Source organism: Lepisma saccharinum, chromosome 30 (genome assembly GCF_977018435.1).
Source record: "Lepisma saccharinum chromosome 30, izLepSacc3.1, whole genome shotgun sequence".
In the NCBI taxonomy this organism is placed as follows: domain Eukaryota; kingdom Metazoa; phylum Arthropoda; class Insecta; order Zygentoma; family Lepismatidae; genus Lepisma; species Lepisma saccharinum.
In genome coordinates, this window is record NC_139258.1 from 20981286 (window position 1) to 21004152 (window position 22867).

General features: G+C 39.0%; 1 protein-coding gene across 1 annotated transcript in view; it reads right to left on the reverse strand.

Moving 5' to 3' along the window:
• Positions 1-22867, reverse strand: part of Acadvl (Acyl-CoA dehydrogenase very long chain) — a 41392-nt gene that overhangs the window by 5059 nt on the left and 13466 nt on the right. The window contains exons 6-10 of the mRNA XM_083115474.1: positions 18056-18231; positions 16698-16961; positions 10642-10810; positions 6243-6430; positions 3658-3870 (exon numbers count right to left, since the gene is read on the reverse strand). Coding sequence (XP_082971600.1) covers positions 3658-3870; positions 6243-6430; positions 10642-10810; positions 16698-16961; positions 18056-18231 — 1010 coding nt within the window. The remainder of the gene's footprint in view (positions 1-3657; positions 3871-6242; positions 6431-10641; positions 10811-16697; positions 16962-18055; positions 18232-22867) is intronic.

The window sequence follows — 22867 nt, forward strand, 5'->3', positions numbered from 1 at the left end:
GTACAGACAGCTTGATAGTTGGAATGAGGAAATTAAAAGAGCAGGAATGAAATTCAGTGCAGAAAAGAGTGAGGTGATAATAACAACATGAAACAGAGCCAGAAATATACCAAGAATAAAGGTGTACATGGAAGAGTAGAAGGTAGTGGAGAGTTTCAAATATCTAGGAAGCAGAATTGAGAGAAGTGGAAGAATAGATGAGGAGGTAAACAGTAGACGACAAATGGGTGTGGACTCTATCAAAGCGTTCGAAGTAATATGGAATAGGGATGTACCTATAAAATGCAAGAAGGTAATATATAACACATACTATGTGTCAATAATTATGTATGGAGCAGAGGCTTGGACAATGACAGAGAGACAAAAGAAAATTTGCAGGCAGTGGAGATGAAATTTTTAAGGAGTATATTGGGGAAGACTAGAAGGGATAGAAAAGGAATGAGCAGATCAGTGGTGAAGCGTGACATTTTTACGTAGTCATCGCAAGACTTGCCAAACATCAGGGTCAATCTTTCAACCGGGTGGAGGGGAGGGGTCAATTTTTCTCCACGGTAAACACCAAGATCATGCATTATAGTATATAAAGTAAAGTAAAAGTAAAGTCTTCCCCTGTGCTTAGCACCATGCCGTGAAGGCGTATAGGGGGTGTGGGGGTAACGCCCCACACTTTCTTGATCCGGTCATGAGTGGGGGTGGTGTGATCAGCATCACGCCCCTGACCGCCTTTACCCCCCAGGGTTTCCCCCAGGTACCCATGTTATTCGACGCTGGGTGGGCGCCGCGGCTGCTTCCAACGTTAGAAAAGTTCCCGGATTTGAACTGGCTGGGGATTGAACCCGGGATCTTTAGCATGGTAGTCAGACGTGTTACCGACTGAGTCACCGTGGCCTATATATATATAAAGATTATAGCATATAAATACAGAGAAACTAGTACTCACTTTTATCTGCGAAGCTGTTTTTTTTTTTTTTTGAGGATGGTGGCAGTGGCCACTGAAATTAATCGAAAAAGAAAAAACAGCTTTGCGGATAAAAGTGAGTACTAGTTTCTCCATATTTATGTACTACCGCGTCTCTCTTTTCCCAATTATGAAAGAAAATCTTGCATTATGTTATGCGATTTATATTCTAGTATCTGAGTGATGATAATAATAATGTCTCACGGTGCTGAAAACGAAATATTCTGAGTTTGTTTACCATACATTTTCATCTGATGAGAAAGTTCCAAAAAATTGGGAGAGCAAATCATATCCAAAATACAAAATTTCAGGTAGCTAACATTTTTTACTACGAGGGTCATTCGGAAAGTAACTGTCGTTGTGGCGTGACGCTAGTAGTGGTTGGCAGAGCGCAACCGTTGTTATATCATGCAATCTGTGATTTAGTAAGCTTCTAGCTGTGCTAGTGAGAGCATTTCTTTGGCCCAAAAATCTGTCAGCGGCAGACAATTCATCGTGAACGTGGTACGACAATCACTTCTGAAGTGTACTGTAACACTTTGCAGAAACTGAGAAGAGCCATCCAGAATAAGCGTCGCGGTCTGCTGACATCTGGGGTTGTGTTCGTGCATGACAACGCTCGCCCTCACACTGCTCGGCGAACACAAGACCTCTTGTGCCAATTCAAATGGGACATTTTTGATCATCCCCATACAGCCCAGACTTGGCTCCTGATTTTCATCTGTTCACTCACATGAAAAAGTGGCTTAGGACACAGCACTTCGCTGACGATGAGAATCTTCAAAATGCTGTGACAGGTTGGTTGAATTCCCAGGCGGCCGAGTTTTATGCAGAAGGGATTTGTAAGTTGGTGATACGCTATGACACATGCTTGACTTTACATGGTGACTATGTTGAAAAATAGAGGACAGTTGTACCTTTCAGATGTAAAGTGAAAATTTGTTGTATCTATGCATTTTTTTATTTACAGCCAAATGGCGGTAACTTTCCGAATGACCCTCGTATATTACAAACGTGATTTAAAATCCGAATTATTAGGAATTACACCGAAGAAGAGACTGAAGAAAGGCACCATTCCTACATTGATAATAATGATAACAGTGTTCATAATGGCGTTTGAAGTAAGGGTGGCCAAATCCGGATTTTTCTTTCTAGGAGTATATGATCATGAAATAAGCAAGATAATAAATTTTACTCGAAAAATGGAAAAATTGTTAAACCTATCTCTCTCGGAAATTTGAATTGCCTCTGAAATCTGAATCGAGATTCTTAAATTTTCCAGAATCCTGATATTTTTGGTCATCCTGAGTGTGAAGGTAATATAGTAAACAAAAAACAACAGGAAGTACTGTAAAGCAAGATGATTTTCCAAAATCGATATTTGAACCACAGGATTCAAAAAGTTAAAATTAGAAATACTATGACAGAAATACAATGAATCGGAAACTGCCCTTTTTCCAGTTCTTTCCAACACTAACCGTGGGTAAATTTATGCTTTGCTTACTTATTTTTTTTTGTATGCACCATTACTTTCATGTATTCTGTGTATGTTTTGTGGCGATGTTTTTCAATATGCCTTTTTCTCTTAAAAACAAGAGCATTGCATGCTTTACAGTGCTAGAAATAGCAGACACACTGAGAAGTTTCAACTTGATGATGTCACAGAAACCCTGCCGTGGTTGTAAACATGGGGCCTGAAAAAAAGAACGGTCTCTTATGACCAGACCTTCAAGAGCGGCAGAAAGTAGTCGTTGAAGGACCTTGGATTCGCACAATTCCTGCGATGAGCTGACACCATGCTACTCAAAAGGAAACATAGTGGGACGGTTGGGCACGGGAGGTAGAACTGGGCTTTCCCTTTGATGTGCTAAACTTAGTGCATCTCTTGCCTTTTTCTACCCATTGCATGGTGTCGCTAGACTAATTTTGCACAAATATGCAAATATTCTGACTTATTTTTCACTTCTCTAAAATATATAAAATGCAATATTTTTATATTTTTTTTTTCATTGCCGCATCTTCCGATGACCGGACGCCTCGCCACTGGAGGAGATACAACAGACAGTGGGGGTGGTGAAGCTTCAGGACAGAATAGACCAGGCACAGATGAGATGGTTGGTACACATGAAGAGGATGGGTGCAGAAAGACTGCCAATAAGAGCTTCAATGCACAAGGAGTGGGGGTAAGGTCAAAAAGGAGACCAAGATGTGGGTGGAAAGAGCACACAGTGGGGAGTGTTAGGAGAAGAGGACAAGAATGGAACACTGTGGAAAGAGAGGAGTGGTGCAAGAACAGAAGAAAATGGAGAGGCTTGACTTCTATGCCGACCCAGCCAGAGGCAGGAAACGGCGAAGGATGATGATGAGGATGATTCACAGTAACAAAAATGTGATAGACTTTTTTTGGTTGAAATTAAACTCGAAAAGGATTTTGTATAGCAGCAGCAAGGAGATTAAACATAATGTTGCATGCTCCCTCCCCCCCCAAAAAAATCAATTTTCCAAAAATGAAAAAAAAAAAACATCCAGGTGGTGTTTAGGAAAGAAAACTATTTCAAAGCAGCCACCAATTAGGAAGTTATACGATAGATAATAGTTTCCATAGTACCAGTTTGATCTTTTTTATACAAGCATTGTGTACCATATTTTTCCAACAGTCTACTCATAATAACAGCAGTAGTGCAAGAAAATGAACTTACCTCATTACACCAAACACTACACATGAGTTCCTCATGATGAGCTGATTGGAGACCTAAATTCAGAGATCGCGTTGCTCTGGACAGAACCACAACCATGGCGAACACATCAATCGCTCCATTGGCTAACCGATTAAGTAGAAATTGTTCCTCCACAATGTTCTTCCCATATTTGATAAGCACTGATTCTACTGTCAAACCAAAGTTCTCTATTGACTGGAGGAAAGAAATGGAAAGTTAAGCACACAGCAGCAGAATGCAAACTCCTAAATTTTTTCATGTTCCTATTGTAAATATACAAGGGACAATCAAATAAAAACCTTAATTTGTATTTTCCTTTTCTATCTAGTAGATTTCTGCATATAGTGTTGCACAAGTTTGCTGATCAAGATATATTTTGAAGTCTGAGCTAGTGCCTGTATTCCTCAAGAAGAAGAATATGTTTAATGTAGGTGCAGTCACTTATGAGCCACTGCAAAGATTTTTCCACCCATCTGCTTGCGACCTAAGGCCATTGTCAAACTTCCTCCTCTGTTTTTAAGCTTGCTGGTTTGGTAAGCATGCATAGAGATATTGAATTTTCATTTGCTGGAGAATGTCCTATAAGTTTTTGACATCCAGATGGAAAGAAACCATTGCTCTTCGATTGTGCAAGTGTATGTCTTCAAATTAACAAAAATGGTGTTTTGAGACTTGCCTGATCAGTGTTGCATATGTTCTATAATTTTTACCAGACTATTAAGGTTTTCATTTGACTGTCCCTCATATAAATTTTATTTTATTTATTTATTTCACCTATAACAGAGCTTTCGCTTCAGTTACAATAGGCTTATATATATATTTAAAACAATTAAAAAAAATACAAAACAAAAGAATACTAGCACAAATTTTATAGAGAACATAAATCTAAAGATGATATTTACAGAGGTAGAACAGGATATCTATATACAGATATTCCTAACTATACACATGTATATACTCATATATAAACAAATATACACACATACAGGCATAATTGTATCTACAAACGTACCCACGTACACAGAAACATTTATAATTGTTTAATTTGTTCATGACATTCTTCAAAGAACAGACAGAAACTGCTTAAATGGCATAGCGAAATCCAAGTCTCCACCGTTTCTGACTATTTCGTTATGTTTAATACATAGTCTTAGAATGGGTGAATTCTGGTGTTCTGTTGAATGGGATTTGCCGTAATAAAAATTTGGTACATGTCTAAATGCACATAAAAAAGAGGTATGATGTATGTTGACCAAGTTACTTTTTACATATTTTCTCTGACCCACATATTAAAATTTCCATCTACATGTTTCACACCTAGTGGGCTTTTGTTGACTTATCTACATATTGACAAGTGCTGCCATCTCCTATGCAGAACTAAATTCCGTTTTCCCTTGCTACAAATCTCAAGTTAACAATGATATTCCTTTGTCTTTCTGCTCTCATTTACAATATCACTAGAGCCACGGGTATTTTTGGTTAATAAAAAGATCAAGATTTCAGTATAAAAACGTGGCATATTTCAGGATCAAAAGCAGTACATAAAATGGCATTTTGGCGTTAATATGATGATGATAACATAATTTGATTTTAAAACTATACTTATTACAATTTTAAACCATTTTCTAAATGCATCATTTTTGTTTTTCACTGCCTCTCTAGTTCTTTCATTCCACCCTGGTGTTTCTTTCTTCTTTCTTGCAGGCAGTGGAGATGACATTTTTAAGGAGTGTATTGGGGAAGACTAGAAGGGATACAATAAGGAATGAGGAGATCCGACAGGCAGTGGGTGTGGTGAAGCTTCAGGACAGGATAGATCAGGCACAGATGAGGTGGTTTGGACACATGAAGAGGACGGATGCAGAAAGACTACCAGTAAGAGCTTACAATGCACAAGGAGTGGGAATAAGGCCAAGAGGAAGACCAAGATGTCGGTGGAAAGAGCAGATAGTGGAGAGTGTTCGGAGAAGAGGACATGATTGGAATACCGTGGAAAGACAGGAGTGGTGGAAGACCAGGAAAAAATGGAGAGGCTTGGCTTCTATGCCGACCCAGCCAGAGGTAGGAAACGGCAAAGGATGATGATGATGACTTTTTACAAAAAATGAACATTTCAATTCTAATAGCACATTCCTATGTACAGGAGTCCATTTTCGCTTCTCAAATACTTACAGCAGATAATTTTCATAAATTGCATAACTCTCAGAATAATTGAGAGCTCGGAAGGTGTCACATCTGTAAATAAACCCTAAATTTCATATCTGAGAGTTTATTTTACATTATGCAGTTCATTTCGAATCATTTCGTGACAAAACATGGTAGCAACATGCACCTCAAACCTTTCAAAAACATAAAAAATTAACACTGCAATGTGTTATTTCACATTTCGTGTTTTCGTCAAAAACAAAATATGCGTACCCTAAATATCACCATTTATTCCAATTCGTAGAGATACAGCACATACAAATATGATAAAATAGAATACAAATTTTTCACCTTAAATATTAAGTAACATAAGGGCACTAACAAGAAATGGTGTAGAAAGAATTTTGAAATTTGACACTTACTTTGGCAGCCAATTCTGCTGATCTGGAAAGGTTTGGATGCACAAATTCTGACAGGGAAGGTGGACTGCTCAAACCAACCGAACGCTTGGCTCTCTTTGTTGCCTCGCCAAGAATCAAGCCAAGATTTGCTGCTGGATGCTTAAACGCCCTCTGCAGCTCTCGCAAATGGCTTCCGGCAAATTGGATGCCTATAAAAATAACAATGGAATACACAAAGGTCAACCAATATGACAAAGCTTACTTTATACTCAGATTGGCTAGGCTGGACTGGATATAAACAGCGTAATGTGCCCCTACTAGGAATCAAATGCAGGACTTTTGGATTTCATGGCGAGAGTGTTAGCTGTGATGCTATCGGGGAAGTCGGCCAATCCAGATAAAGTGGTCAAATTTTGAATAAAATAATGGTAATTCAACAATTTTTTTTAAGCTACGATCATGCCGAGATTTTTATATAGCATAATTGAATGCTGCAGGGAGAGCATTTTACATGGACGACAATAGATAGCATACTGAGAGCTTCCTCAAGCCCAGTAGTACACGTGTAACCATAATATGTCTGTAGTAGTGGGCCCTCAAAAATGGAGCGTGAAGTGAACTAACCACAGTCATTATTACCATGCTAAAATGTAGTTTAGTCTATCTTGCCACTATAGTGATATCTGAAAATGAAACAGATGATTGTGGGCTAAAACTGCCAGGACAGATATTTTACTATATGTGTCTACAATTATTGTCACGTTAAAATAATATTTCATTGTATTCACTCAAGCATGGGAGACAAACGATTATGGGCAAGCAAAAGTGGGTTCCATGCAGTACTTCTATAGTATAAGGTAAAAACCATGGCATATTGATGGAATACAATCCAATTCTTTCATCACTTCTGAACAGAAGGCTCTTATGTGTTCATAGCAACAAATGATGTGGATAAATTGTTTGACCAAATATTGTTAAAAAATGTTCAATAAAGCAAATAAAAATATAAAAGAGATGTTGATCTCAGGAAGAATGAGGACATGCCACATCATTTATTTTTGTGTGACGGCCTCCCCGATGGCTCAGTGGTACTGAACAACAGTAGACGTCATTGTTGTGGATGATCCAACTACTGATTGATTTGGTTTATTTTACTTCATTTTTGTACTACATCTGCTTAATCGCGAATATGAATATGAGTGATGGTATTGATGAAGTTGATGAAGGGACACTCACAAAGAACACCAGTGCTCACGCTGGGATTCGAACCACAGACCTCTGTTGTTTTGGCGCACTGTGCAAATCACACTGACATGGATGTGGGTGGATGATCCAAATATAGTACACTCTACTCATGTAACAGTGCCGATTAGTAATTGCATCTTGAGAATGCTCATAAACATTTAAAAATAATTTTGTCCACAGACCATTTGATGTTAAGAGTTTTCAAATGAATGCTAAACATTTCCATTGGCACAATATTAAGCAGTTAGACACTAACGAAAAAATAATAATAACAAAAAAGAATAGTTTTGCAGGTTAAGTGGTAGAGCAGTCACAGGCTGAACTTCTACCATGAGGACGTCACCAACTTATTTGACAAAAACTGTGTTGATGTTTTAGTTTCTAATGCACATCGCTGTTCATGTGATAAATTATACAATGCAGTGGTTATTAAGAAGTGGTATATTTGAGTTTGGTAAAGTTATGTCAGTCAATACTGCTTATTGCAGCATCACACAGCACGAGCACAAGGAAATGGGTATGAATTCTGCTTCTGTCGTCTGCGTTGGAAGGCAGGAAGGGTCACATGAGCCCTAGAACCAATCACGTGGCTCTCTGCTCCGTACGCCAGCGTTCAAGAGAGCATTGCGTGCATGCTGTAGAGATCCAAGCTTTCCCTCCAGATAGACAGCAAGGAATATAGAGTCCTTTACGCCAAACCTACCCGGCATCCGGCCAGGAAAGGCATTGAAAAAAAATGCTAGAACGAGTGGTGTTAGTGGAGCATTGCAAGCGGATCGCAAAAAATAGCTATTATAATGCCATGAAGGTCAAACATATATGAAATTAGTCACGTTTTACTTTATAATCACAGCATTTACGCATTTTTAAAATTTTAAATCAGGGAACGCCGGCCGTATGGGCATAGTATAACGCTACGCCACTGCTATTTTTGTAAGTAATATTACATTTTGTACTGAACATTCCAAGTGATAATTTATTTCATAAATTTAAGATTTGTCATTAATATGTGTATATGGTATAGTGGAACCATAGGAAAAAGAGCTTGCACATACACGTGACTCCTGTGCAGCAGGGAAGGAGCAGAGTGGAGGGAAAGGGCAGGGTGGAGCATGCTTCCTTATGGCCTGAGTTGAACCAAAGGAGGGGAAGGTGCGCAGAGACTTCTGGCCGAAGGTTCTTTACCTTGTGGTTGATGTGCTACAATAATGTGTGTTCAATTTGTTTTTTACTTCACTTTACTTTCATTTAGGCTTAACTAGGAAAGAACCTACAGTTTACAGTGGGATTCGAACCACTGTGTAATGTGCATCCACTGGATATTGAACCAAGGACCCCTTGATTACAAGGTGATGACATCACTGCTATTCCATTTGGGAGGCCCAGGGTAATACTGTTATACGTAAATATTAATATTAGGGCTGGGACGATATGAAATTTTGGCCGATACCGATAAAGTACCAATATAAAATTTACCAATACCGATAACTTATATTCTACCGATCCAATATAAAATTAGAAATGGTCCTGGAAGAACCTGATAGGTTCATTGACCTCCTTAAAAAATGTGTGTTTCAAAGTAACTGCAGTGCAAGAGAAATTGCATATTTAGACATTTACTTTTTAAAAAAGTAGGGCATGGAGATTATCCATAAAAATTACAACAAAATGGCAGAATTTTGCACTAAACTATCACATATTTATCAATATATCGGATCGGTAAAATAATTGGTAATTTTACCGATACACCGATATGCCTATATCGGCCGATACCGATAGAGTACCGATTAATCGGTCCCATCCCTAATTAATATTATCTGGAAATAACAAGTGCACAAGTATTAGTTTTTACTCATTCTTGCTTGTAGAATTTCAATTTTTAAAAAAGATGCAGTAGTTTTGAAGTTATAGCAGCCCCGTCTAGTTGGCTGCACTCTTTGACACTCGGTGCAGTGCAGGTGTATCCAGTGTCAGGGTGGTGCAAGGAAATTACGTTCAACCAACTAGACGGAAACCGGTGTTCAAGTTCAGAAGATAGTTTTTCTTGTATGTACACATTGCTTGCATTATAGAATTATTTTCCTGTAGTTTACGGTTATTACAAGCATAAGAAAACAGTTTTTCTTTGTGATGTTTCAGGAGAACACACTCTCCTTTCATCAGACATTTATTTTCATTTTGACTAAAGATACAATTATAACAATGGTTAGTAATTTTTAAACAAAAATAATCCGTTATATAATGGATGTTGTCAATGTTACATTGTTGTAATATAGCAACCTAACTGTGAAAAAAGCAGTCTATTTTATTTTTATTTCAGATTTTTTTTCTTTTTTTTTAAAAAAAATTATGAATCCCAAATATCATCAGGTAATTCAAATTTATCATTGTTTTCACAAAGTCTCTTGATGTTTTCTGTTACATTAAATTTTAAAGATGGTGGCTTACTCCATTTGTGAAAGAGAAAACTCCATACTGGATCTATGTTGCCATTTTCATTATTTAATTTATTCCAGTGTTCTTCTGCAATGAACGAAGCTTCCCAGACATTCAACTCTGCGTTTCCCGTTAATCTTTTTAAAACCCTTCTCTTTTTAATCAAATGCTTCTCTTCGATGATATGAGTTGACATATGATATGATGTAACATTGACAACAAATACCTGTCTGCTGCTTTAAACGGTCATTTGATTAGTTAGCATGCACCACATGACCATACACCAAACATACACCGGTCTGGAAGATAGTGCAGACACCAAATACACTACTCGACTCCAAATCAATGAACTAGACAACTCGGTGTTGCACCGTGAAACCAACTAGACGCTTTGGTGCAGAGAGAGTCAAAGCGAGTCAAAAAGTGCAGCCAACTAGACGGGACTTGCCAGTTTTATAAATCTATCCCATAATAATATGGTGGTAACAAAGGGAAAATAAGGACTTTTTCAAACTTCGCTTGTTAATAGAAGTAATAATGGATATATTGTTTTGTAATTCGAGAATGCCATTCCTTCATATGTATACTAAAGATAAAAAAACTGAAATATCATGTGTAGTAAGTTTTCAAGAAATGGAACAATAATTGCTGTCGTGCGCTGCTGGTATACATGTGAGGGTTGAAATTTCAACAGTTTGGACGATAGAGGTTAAAACAGGAAAATATGGCAAATTCTCACCTGTTAGTGCCACAAAGAGTCGCAATATATCATTTGTTCCTTCAAAGATTCTAAAAATCCGAATGTCCCTCAATACTCTTTCCAGGCCAGTCTCCTTCATGTAACCCATGCCTCCCATCAATTGAATGGCCTCATCACACACATGCCATGCAGCTTCAGATGCAAAAACCTATAAATAAAAAATGCCAAAGATTATCAAACGCCAACACAAACTGAGAGATACCCACACTACAAATCAAACTACCCCAAGAGTACAAAGAATGTCATAATCCACTACGCACAGGGGCCAGAAGAATTGGCTCAAATCCCGCAACACAAGAACAGGAACACATCATAGATACAATGAAAGTCAATGGGAATCCACCAACCATAACTAAACTTAGCTGGGGAGAATTGCGCTGGTGCCACACATGGGAAAAGCAAAGCGAGAGTGGGACAGAAGTCGCTGCTTCCCGCACACTGTGTGACAACGTCACCGGGCTGCGTTGCCTAGTTTGTGCGTCAGACCAATCGGTACTTTAGTATTATACGGACTACCTCATTTGTCTACGTAAAATTATATTCCCCTCGCAAACATGATATTGGCGATCCTGAAACTGGGGCTACTACTCCTAGCCTAACAAGGTAGTCTGTATAATACTAAAGTACCGACCGATCTCTCTCCGGGGCACTTCCGTGTCATCCCTGACCTTTCGAGCAAATACTGTCAGTTTGAATCACATGGATTGCAAAGACCGACTCTACAATGAGATCATTCATTCTATTAAACCTCTGATCACACGGGGTTTGCTCCAATGTGGCAACAGCGCAAACTTCTGCCACCTGCCTAATTTCATGGCTGTGCATTTACGAGCCAAGCAGACAAACAGCAAAATACATAGACTGACTCAATAGCTCAGTATGCGTACCATACCTTCCTGGGTTATCGAAAAAGATACGCAGGTTTCGTTCCAAATTCCAACTTTGGACATCATTCAGCAGTAAGAAGCACTAAGAAGCATACTATCAAACACGAAACCAGAAAACTCCATACAAGCCAGCAAAAATGCATACACAATATACCGTGTGAATGCAGGTAAGCTTATATAGGATAATCTACAGGGTTGGTGAGAAGTAACTAGGCATTGAAAATTCCACGGTCTTCTGTAGGAATACCTTTGGGACATCCCAAACCCATGCCTGCAATTGTGAGGTCCTCGTCGTCGTCCCAGCCAACGTCCCTGAAAATTGTGTTCCAACCAGTGCCATACAGTAAGTGCGCACCATCTTGCATGAAAACAAGCTCACCAATGTTTCCCAGCGAGATACTTTAACCATGTTAGTCAGTATAATTCAAACTCAGTATCAGCACTATAGCTAGCTATGGTGCTATATTGAAAAGGAAATTTAAATTTACATATACTGATGAAAAGTGTTTATGTTCAAATAATAATAAATACCTTTATAATTATTATATTGATAATAATAAAATAAAAACTAGAAACAACAAAAATTATAATAGCATCAAATTATGCATTTGTTTACAAGAACATTTATAAGATATCAATGCTATACTTAAAAAAAAATATCTCTTAGTTATCTCCTTCCAGGATAAAGCAAGTCTTTGTATCTACAATTCTGAGCTTCAGTTTTCGAAATTCATCATCTGATCAAATCACCTCCACACATAGAACATATAAGTGTCACTCTATCCAACCTTCCTCCAAGCACTCATTTGAGGAACTGTAACATTCACAAGCCTGCCCGTTAAGGAAGATGAAAACAGATACAGTCAACTCTCGATACAACGACCTTTCACAGTTCCCGGGAAAAGGGTCGTTGTTTCGAAGGGGTCGTTATTGGAATTTGCACCAATTTTCAGCTTAAACGGAGCTCAAACGGACATAAAGATGCCTAAGAGACGGTAACACCATGTATCCTGTTAGTTATACAACCTGTTATGCACATGACGCGTGTTGTGAGAAGGAAAATAGAACATGAAAACGTTTTCATAAAAAGGATTTAAAATAATGTTACTTTCTTTCAATTGTGCACCGTCGTTGCTCTCCCAGGAAATTCTTACAATTCTAGTTCATGAGAAACCCGTTTGCACCGAGACCTATGGAAAGGAAAACAATATCTCGCTTATTGCAAGCTTAGCTCGAAGAATCTTGACACCAGTCAGACTGGCGCCAGCAAAAGTCGGGAGATATCTGGCAGAATGAAGGTTGGATTTTATAGGGGTCTACTGGAGCATTGTCTGTTACAAGATTAACTTGTAAGATTAGATCTCTCGGGAGAAACAACACAACCTTTTAGGCACCAGACAAAAAAAAAAAAAGGCGGGGCTGTAAATTTCGTTCTGGTTCCGCAGTGTAAAATACATCGTAAAAAAAAGGTCGTTTTCTTTGGTTCAACTAACTTCATTCACCCCCCCCCCCCCCTTCCCCATTCAAGGGAGCAGTCCAAACTCCTTCCTTGACTTGCATTGTAATCCAGCGTGAAAAAGGAACGTGCAATTTGCGATCTGTTTTCACCCAGTGCGTATTCTAGGACACATCATTAAACAGGGTCGCAGTCGATAATCATTCGGGTTTGGAATTGAATTTCACTTTAAACTGTATATTTAGTCCCGATTAGCCCATCAGCATAAAATGAACTTAAAACAAGCTTTATGGAACTGCTCATTTTCACATATCAAAATGGTAGATCGTCATTTACTCTCCCGTTAATCGACGATTTAATGTTTTAATTAGGACTATTCTCCATGTCAAACACTCACTCCTCCAAAAGAATAATGAATGTCTTTTTAATCCGTCTCAGCGAACATTCCTACACTGAACACCTTTTTTTTTCTTTCCCTCCCACACGAATGGAAGAAAAGGCTGATGCTTTACAGTTTTGCTTAACAGAACAGAAGGTGCAGAACGTGAAGTTGTTTTAACTCTTGTTTTCCTTTCTGGAGATCAAATTTCCAATCAAAACAGCTTTGCATGCTGGATGAGTCATTGCTGTTATCAGCAAGCAAGAGCTTTGCAGACGCTAGACAAAACACTGGCGCCAGGTGCAGCATAAAAACAAGGAGACTGGCTGGAAGTTCGGCGGAAGAGAAAAATAAGACGAACTTTTAACAGCATGTAAAGAAGAAAGAATTACCACGCAACAGACAATAATACGGGCAATATTTCCTATGCAGACAACAGCATAAAAAAAAATAGGACCTGAATTCTGCAATTATCAACATTGCCATGCACACCAGTGGCGGAGAATGAGCTGGGGGAAGGGGGCCACTTTTTTTTTTTTTTACTTGTTCTATGGTTTTTGTTCGTTTTCAAGAATATATCCAGAACTGGTTGCCCCATTTCAGACGTCAAAGGAAAGGAATAGGGGTGGGTCCACTTCCACCCTCGCCTGTAATCAGCCCGTGTGCACACAAGAGCAAGAAAATCGTGGCTGAAACAATCGGCATCGCCCCTCCCCCCACGTTTGCTGACAGGAAAAGAGGGAGAAGTCAGTCAGCCAACGGAACAATTTTTTGGCAGATATTACGACATCGACACAATTAGGAAAACGTATGAAGTGCGATTATGATGCACGTAAGATCGAAGTAAACTTTTATGGAAACCTGGATGACAATGCATTAAGCGGGTTGACGATCTTTAGTTGGCCTATGTGGTTTTGATTATCTGTAACAGTTTCGCTTTTTTATGAAGTGTTACAGGGAAAAAAAGAACATGTTTTGAATGAAAGCGGTTACCGGAAGTTGTCGGCTACAAGGCCAAGAGTTGCTCACTCACGGGAACCTTCTGAACTCTAGGTCAGAGCTGGACAGACGGGCCAGACTTCCAGGTGCCACGCGTCTGTATTTTGGAATCTTCCTGCAATCTTATCTCTCAAGCTGGTGTATTTATCGATGAAATGTGCCATACACATGGCAAAGACTGCAAGTCCAGCGGTCATTTCGGTCTGCTCCCCTCCCTCCCCCGCAAGTTTTCAGCAGCTCTTAGGACAAGGAAACAAGTCAAGGTCGATTTAAAATAACATCGAAGCAAATTCCTTCTCTTCTCGCGTATCCAAGAGCAAGAGTGGCAAAACAAGCTTGGCACGTTGGGTAGCGGCCGTCGGGTGCATGGTAACATTGGTGCACTTGAGGGAGGGGAGGGCAGAGGTCAAGTGCTATTGGATATCACTGAAAATGGTGTAGTGGTGTCTATTTTTAGTTCAGAGTTTTATTTTTTGGTCGTGAAGGGAATAAGTGAAAAAAAAAAAACACATTTTTCGGCCGATTTCCTTCAATTTTTTTTAACTTTTTTCCCAAAATTTTCAACTTTTTTCTAAATTTTTCACGGTTCCCGGGAAAAGGGTCGTTACTTCGAGAGGGTCGTTATACCCGGGGTCGTAGAATCGAGAGTTGTGATACCAAGTATGACATCACATTATACATTGCACAATTTTAAAGAGTTGACCTTTGTATATAAACCTTGATGCCAATGCAAATGTACACAATTTCAATAAATTTAATTATAAATTTGAATGTATCATATCTTTCTTGTCTGAAAGAACACATATGATTGAAGATATTTGTTTTTCATATTGCCAGTCAAAAATAACTGTTATGACTAAATTATTATAAATATTGCACAAATGTGGAACTTTGAACTTAGCCTAACCTTTTTCAAATGTTGTTATGACAATGTATTATTTTTACTGTCATAATACGATGGATCAAACATACCTTTGCAACACTGTGAGGTAGTGTTTGCCATAAATTGTGTCATGCAGAAAATATGGACCTACGAGCCTATTGGCTATCATATTGCGAAATTCGTATGCACATACGTGTATGTAATCCTATTTCATGATGTAGATGTACGGACAGTTTCATTGAGATTGTTTAATTGTTACAATAACTACAGCAAATTTTCAATGCCTAGTTACTTCTCACCCACCCTGTAGATGTCCTCTAGAGAAGAGGATAGATGAACACAGCACAAATGCAAAGGTGAAATAAATACATCAAAAATAGATGAATTACATGGAATTCAATCAACAATATGTACTACATAAAGATCCATATTGGAAACCAGTGGCGGCGATTGGGGGGGGGGGGGGCAACCGCCCCCAACTTTTTGCCACTTTTGCCCGTGCACTATGCTAAATCTTGTCTAGAAAAGGAAATAAACTATCCTTGCCGTACACCGCAACAAGTTCATCGTGGATTTCTTTTGCAATTTTTCCTATTAAAAACAAAAAAACGAATCACACTTTCAACTTTAGCAGGCTCAACAGGCCTCAACATCTTGGTTTCCTTTCCCTCTAGCAGTGATCCACAGAACTACTACACAAGGGTGTGTACCAATCCGATAGCTACGGCTAGGACTAAAGGCTTCCTCACAGTGCGTATTCTTGAAACAAGCTTGCAAATACGATGGCAAATCAATAAGTCGGTTCCACGATTTTTTTCACAGCAATTTATTGGTCAAACAAGACGACAATAGGTGTGCAGAAGTAGCAGTTCGTTACTTATTTTTCTACATATCCACCACCGACGGCAATGCATTTTTCCCACCGTGACACCAATTTGGATATGCCAGTGGCATAGAACATCGTCGGCTGCTGCTGCAACCACTGCAGCACAGCATGTTGCATGTTGTCGTGAAGGCCTTGAACTGGTGACACCAATTCCCAATGGCTTTGCGGCACAGGACGTCATCCCCATACATCAGCCTAATCCTCACGTGAATTTCCGTCGGTGTCTTGCCTTCAGCTCAGAAGAACCGCACCACGGAATGCTGCTCCTCGACCTTCGACAATGTCAGGCGGGTAGCCATGTTTGTCACTGCTGCCATATGTGGCCGAGACAAAAGTACATTACAAAATCACTCATTATGACCTCAGGTCGGATAACATTTTCAGTACCCAATCCTCTGCAAAGAAAATCGTGGAACCGACTAACTGATTTGCCCTCGTAAAAAGTAAAAATTATTACTTTATGAACGTCCCTCGTATAATTAAAAGCATGCAATCAGGTAATGTTCAATTTACATTGCATGCTAAAATGTCTGAAATATAAATACCTTGCTGACAGCTGCTTCCAGCTGAAAATCCTTTGACCCTCTGTCCATGTTTGAGCTGATCATGTAAGCCATTGACTGGGTTACATAGTGGAGCATGGCCATTCGAGCAAGCTTCTCTTGGATGGCACCAAAGGAATCTATTCGCCGGCCAAACTGCACTCGCTGGGTGGCAAACTCCACAGCTTTTCTTGTGACAGCTTGCATGGTGCCAGCCAAGCAAGCTGCCATCCCAAAGCGACCGTTATTCAGGATGTTCATCGCTACCTGCAAGAAGAAATATACATTCTTAATCCTTTCTGCTCCTATACAGTGTTTGTTACAAACTGTCACATTTCCCGGGATAGCAGTCGCTCGACCGTTTCAACGTCAATGAGAAACAAGGACAAAGTCGTCTGCTGGACAGCAAGGAGCAAATGGAAGGCAAAAGAGAGGCGCTTACGCAGACACTGGTTCAACTCCCACTTGTTTTGAAGAAGCACATTTTGTAAGTGTGATGTTTAATTTGTGCATTACCGTGTATCTTATGCGCAGCCTGGCTTCTGCGTTACACGACGTGGGGTTCACTGCCTTGTGGTTTCTGCTAGAAAATGCCAAAGATTGCCAAGCGCGGAAATTGTGACAGGAAGTGCCAAATGCGGTTTAAGTCAGACCTCACCCAGTTTGGCGACCAATGACTCTAATGTAGAGAACTCAAAGCCTCACCACATCAGTAGCCACATATATAGTGGTTGGTCCAAAATTTTCTAGTCGAAAGTTTTGAGTTAAGTCCCAGTATAAATTTTCATATGAACCTTTCTTATTTTGCATAGTTTGCCTGGTTCTATACGTTAATTGTGACAATGACAATGAAATTGGTGAAGGGACACATCCAAAGATGCCCACACCAAGACTTGAACCTGCAACCGCCAATGGTAAGATTATGAGTCCATCATTCAATGTGCTCAGCCACCAAACAACTTCCTTGTGAATATCCTTTCACCTACACCATCACGATTAGCCAATAGTGGCTGAAGAGCAATGCAAAAGAAAGAAAATTACACTTGTACTTTTAATAAAAAAAGAAAGAAATTGCTCATTATATATCACTTTACCACCTGTGAACTGAAAGTGCATGTAAAATTATTGACCAGAATTAATGATTAATCTGAACTTCTCTAAACATTTCGCATACATGTTCCCCAAAGAATAAAACTGAATAAATAAAACTTTTGTTTATGATGCTAAAAAAATGTTTGTGAAATGTATAGCAGCAATGCTGTTGAATGTCCAAAGAAAAAAATGATTGTGGATCTGCATGACTAATCATGAAACAATTTTTAGGGGGAAAAACTAAATCATTTGAGAAAATAACAAATTACCTTAAAACCTTCTCCAATGCCACCTAGTACATTCTCGACCGGTATCTTCACATTATCATAATAAACTTCAGCAGTGTTTGATGCCTTAATACCCATCTTCTTCTCCGGAGGACCAGACGTAACACCACCAAATGAACGTTCTACGATGAATGCTGTTACTTTGTCGGTTTCCACACCTGTACGAAAAGGAGAGGGGAATTCAACTCTACAGAAAACAGGCACTCATTCAAACTGATTTACTGCTTGAATCCATTTGTTTGTGTGTTCATCTGTATAATTCCGGTTACGTATTGCTTCAGCGCTAAGGACAATTTATATTAGGGCCAAGACTTTGAACCAATACTGATACCACACCCTATACTCAGATTCTCACCAATACCAATACGTGGAAATTGTAATAATTTAAAATGTTTCAGAATATCTTTAAATTTTAAGACTGGTGCTATATCAGAGCAAACTACGAGAGGTTTGCTTTAAAATGTACAAATTTTCACATGAGACAATCTTTTAATCACAAAATGCATTTCTCCCCACAGTGTTGTGGAAAATACAATTTGCATAATTTCCAGGATACATTAATTACTAATTATTTTCCTGTAGTTTACGGTTATTACAAGCATAAGAAAACAGTTTTTCTTTGTGACGTCTCAGGAGAACACACGCTCCTTTCATCAGACATTTATTTTCATTTTGACCGTAAACTACAGGAAAATCATTCTATAATGCAAGCAATGCGTACATACAAGAAAAACTATTACATTAATTACACTGCAAGAAAGTATTGCGTAACATTTTTTTAGGGCTACGCAAGACAATCAGAGTATCAGTGAGTAACTTCAAGGCAGTACTTTAATACCAATACAACTGGTATTGCCTCAGCTCTAATTGCATGTATGTTTTCTTACCTCACATGCATGTGTGTTATTTTACTATTACATTACTTACATATGTGTAATGCATGTGCTTCTATAACATGCACTCTGATTTTGATACACAAAAGTGGCAAAATATTACATCTTGTATATAAAGTGCAGCACAATTAACTTTAAAGAAATTGTTTTCTTAATCGTTGATTGTAAAAGTGTTCCTTTCACTTGTTCAGGAGTAAAATCAGCCAATATTAAAAATTTTATACCACAGAAGAAACTTGTAAGGAAGTTATTTGCGATGCAGTCCTGGATGGTGTTTGCCATATCGTCTACCAAGCAAAATTACCAGTATGCTGGAACATACTCTTAATCACAGGCTCCTTCTTAAAAGTTCACATACCACTTCTTATAGATGCAAAATAATGTACGGTTATTTTTAAGTGTTTTTTATTTTATTTTTCATGAGACATTTCATCCTGGTTTCCCAGAATTCCCAGAACTCCAATTAGAAGAGTAGTCATGTTTGGGGAATAAAAGTTGCAGTTGGTAATAATTTGAAGTAAGCGAGTTACTAATTTTTATCTGCGGAAACTTACTTGTAGAGGGTGTATTAATTTCAGTAGCCTCTGCCACCATCTGCTTGGTAACTCATTGCATCACTGATGGGCTGGTTTCTGTTGTTTCCCCGCGTGTGTCTTTGATTTCGGTGTTAATCGGTGTGTGCCTGCAGCCTGACACCTCAAGTTCAAAAAACACATCAAAAAATTTTCAGTCAGGCATACACTGCACACCAAAATCAAAGAGACGCACACAATTAGGCACTTTCCGCACAATCTGAACATCGACAGTGGTCAGACACATCACATTTGCCTCCTGCTATTGCAACAACTCAAACCCATTGCATGCAGCAGATGAACTGTGTACACTAGCGCTCCTAGCGGCATGCAGGGGAACAACAGGAACCAGAAGCCAACCTAGCAGTGAAGCAACAAGTTTCCAAGCGCATGGTTGCAGAGACCACCAAAATTAATACAACCTCTACAAGTAAGTTTCGCAGATAAAAATTAGTAACTCGCTTACATCTAATTATTAATAATTAGAAGTGTACAGTGACTAGTCATGTAAGGTTGTGTGCGTGTGGTTATCTTGGCTTGAGAAAGTTCTGGGAAACCAGGTCAAAAGATCACATGAAAAATAAATAGAGAGAGAGAAAACTGAATATTATTTTGCATTCAAAGGCATTAGTAGGAAAATAGACAGAAGCCTTGTATGTAAGGATTGCATAGATAACACAAAGGTTCCAAGTGTATGGTATTTTCCTTAATTGAAAAACAGTTTGGAATGATTCCTGACCAAACACATGAACGTAGTTTGTATTTTCATCTCTTAATATTTATGTGTTATATGCAGATGACCTAATGAAAGCACATGTGGTTCCATGTAGCTGTTGGATTTTTGGTGTCTGTAACACGTACCATCGTTTCTTGGAGACTAAAATTTTGGTAAAAAAGGTGCATGTTATACATGGATAAATATAGTATTATTGGTAGGGGCATGCATATTTCGTTTTTGACGAAAAAACGAAATTTGAAAAAAACACATTGTAGTGTTAATTTTTCATGTTTTTGAAAGGTGTGAGATGCATTTTGTGACCATGTTTTGTCACGAAATAATGCGAAATGAACTGCAAAAAGCGAAATTAACTCTTAAACACGAAATTTACCATTTATATACCGACGTGACACTTTCTGAAGACTGAAGTATCCTGTGAGTTATGCAATTCCCGGACAATTGATTAATTCTGCTGTTAATATTGGAGAAGCAAAAATGGACTCCTTTACACAGAAATAAACTTAATACTCTTATAACTACATAAATGTGCTATTAGAAGTGAAATGTTAATTCTGTGGAATAAGTGTAATTTTTAAATCAAATTTAGGATTATATTCACAATTTTAAAACCAAAATGTCTTTTTATATACCACTTTTCATCCAATTTTTCACCGCTATAACACCGATATTTCATTTTATTTACCGCTTTTGAACCCGAAATTGACTCAGTTTTTGTACCGAAATTTTGCTTTTTATTTACCAAAAATATGTGCCTCTAATTATTGGTTATAAGTGTTACTTAATTTTTGTACTTTTCTTTATGGCAACTGTGACGAAGAGGGAAAACAATGAACTGATGAAGTAATACAATAAAACATCCATGCCTTACCAAAGATCTGAACAAATGGCCTCTAGCTTCGTAGGATGCTGCACTAACCATTCCACTATGAAGGGTGGTACATATTTATATTTGCTTAATTTTATTGCTTTTCTGTCATATTTGGATGAGGATGAACGATGATTAGATGATATTTATGAAGAGGCACTCAGAACGAAATACCCTAACCAGGATTTGATACAAATACACCCAGTTCTGATATCAAAAATCAATACAGGTAACTGTAGAACTGAATCATTAGAAATACACCATACACATGCCAGAAATTCCACAAAATACTGTGAAGCTTACAATTTCCTCAACATGACACAGAGCAGGGTGCAAAATCCAAAGGGGGGAACAGGGGGAATTCCCCCACCAACGATCTTGCCCTGGAATTTCCCCCCCACAAAACTTTTCCGGGGGGCAGGGGGGAGAGTTTTGGTTGTAACAACAAACATAAACAATTAAATACGGAGAAACTAGTACTCACTTTTATCCGCGAAGCTGTTTTTTCTTATTTTTCGATTAATTTCAGTGGCCACTGCCACCATCCTCGTTGGAACTTGCTGCGCTGTTGCTTGGCGTGCGTCTTTTGTTCGTAGTTCTCTGGCTGCCGTTAGGTGCGCTGTGCGTCTTGGTGCGTCGTCTGCTATTTCCGGGTGATAACTGCTGCAGTAGTGGAATCCAAGTGTGGTGCGTTTGCCCGCTATCGATGTTTAGTTCGTGCGGGAAGTGCATTATGACGTGCGTTTCCTTGATTTTGGTGTCTATGAGCGTGTGGGCAGTGTGTTTGACTCAAACCTTTTGAATTTTATGGCTATTGTATTTGATATGTCTAGCAAGACCAGTAGTGGGTTGGGCTTTTTTCGCATCTGCTAGGTGCTGTTGGATTCTTTCATTGACAGATCTGATGGACCTGCCGATGTAATGAGCCTTGCATTCACACTCTGCATCATATACACCTGGGTTGTCAAGGGGGGAAAGGAAGTACCGTTTGTGCTTGTTCAGTTTACCAGTTATTTTGGAGTTGGGTTTGTGCACTACTTTGATGCCAAATGGGAGAAGGGCTTTGGCTATGCGGTTGGAAGTGGTGGGATGGTAGGGGAAGGCAAACCATTTATATTGGTCGCTGGGGGTTGGTTGTGGCTGGGTTGCTTGTGGATGGGTTGATTGTGGTAGGTTAGGGTGTCTGACCTGTATTTCCGCCTTAGTGCACCAAGTGGAAAGTTGCGATTCAGTGTAGCCATGTTTCAGGGCTATTTCTGTGATGGTGGCTATCTCCTCTCGCAGATCCTCTTCTTTGCCACAGTAGGAGAAGGCTCTTCGATAAAAGTTTAGCCACACATTGGCTTTTTGCTTAGGGGGATGGCTAGAGAGAGCATGTATGTACTGGTTGCCTGCATCCGGTTTTCTGTAGACGGTGGTTGTGAATTTGTTAAGTGCACGGCTGATGGTGATGTCCAGGAAGTTGATTTTACCAAGTTTTTCATGCTCTACGGTGAAGTTGAGCCTGGGGTGGATGCTATTTAGTTTGTTCACTAGGAGGTTGAGTTCTTCTGCCTTTTTGTATACAACTATTGTGTCGTCCGCGTACCTTCCATATCGGATATGTTGTAGTTCTGGGGTGTGGAGTATCTCTTTTTCAGCCAGGTGCATGACGATGTTGGCTAAAGGAGCTGATAGCGGGTTGCCCATCGCAAGGCCCTCACAAACCCAACTCCAAAATAACTG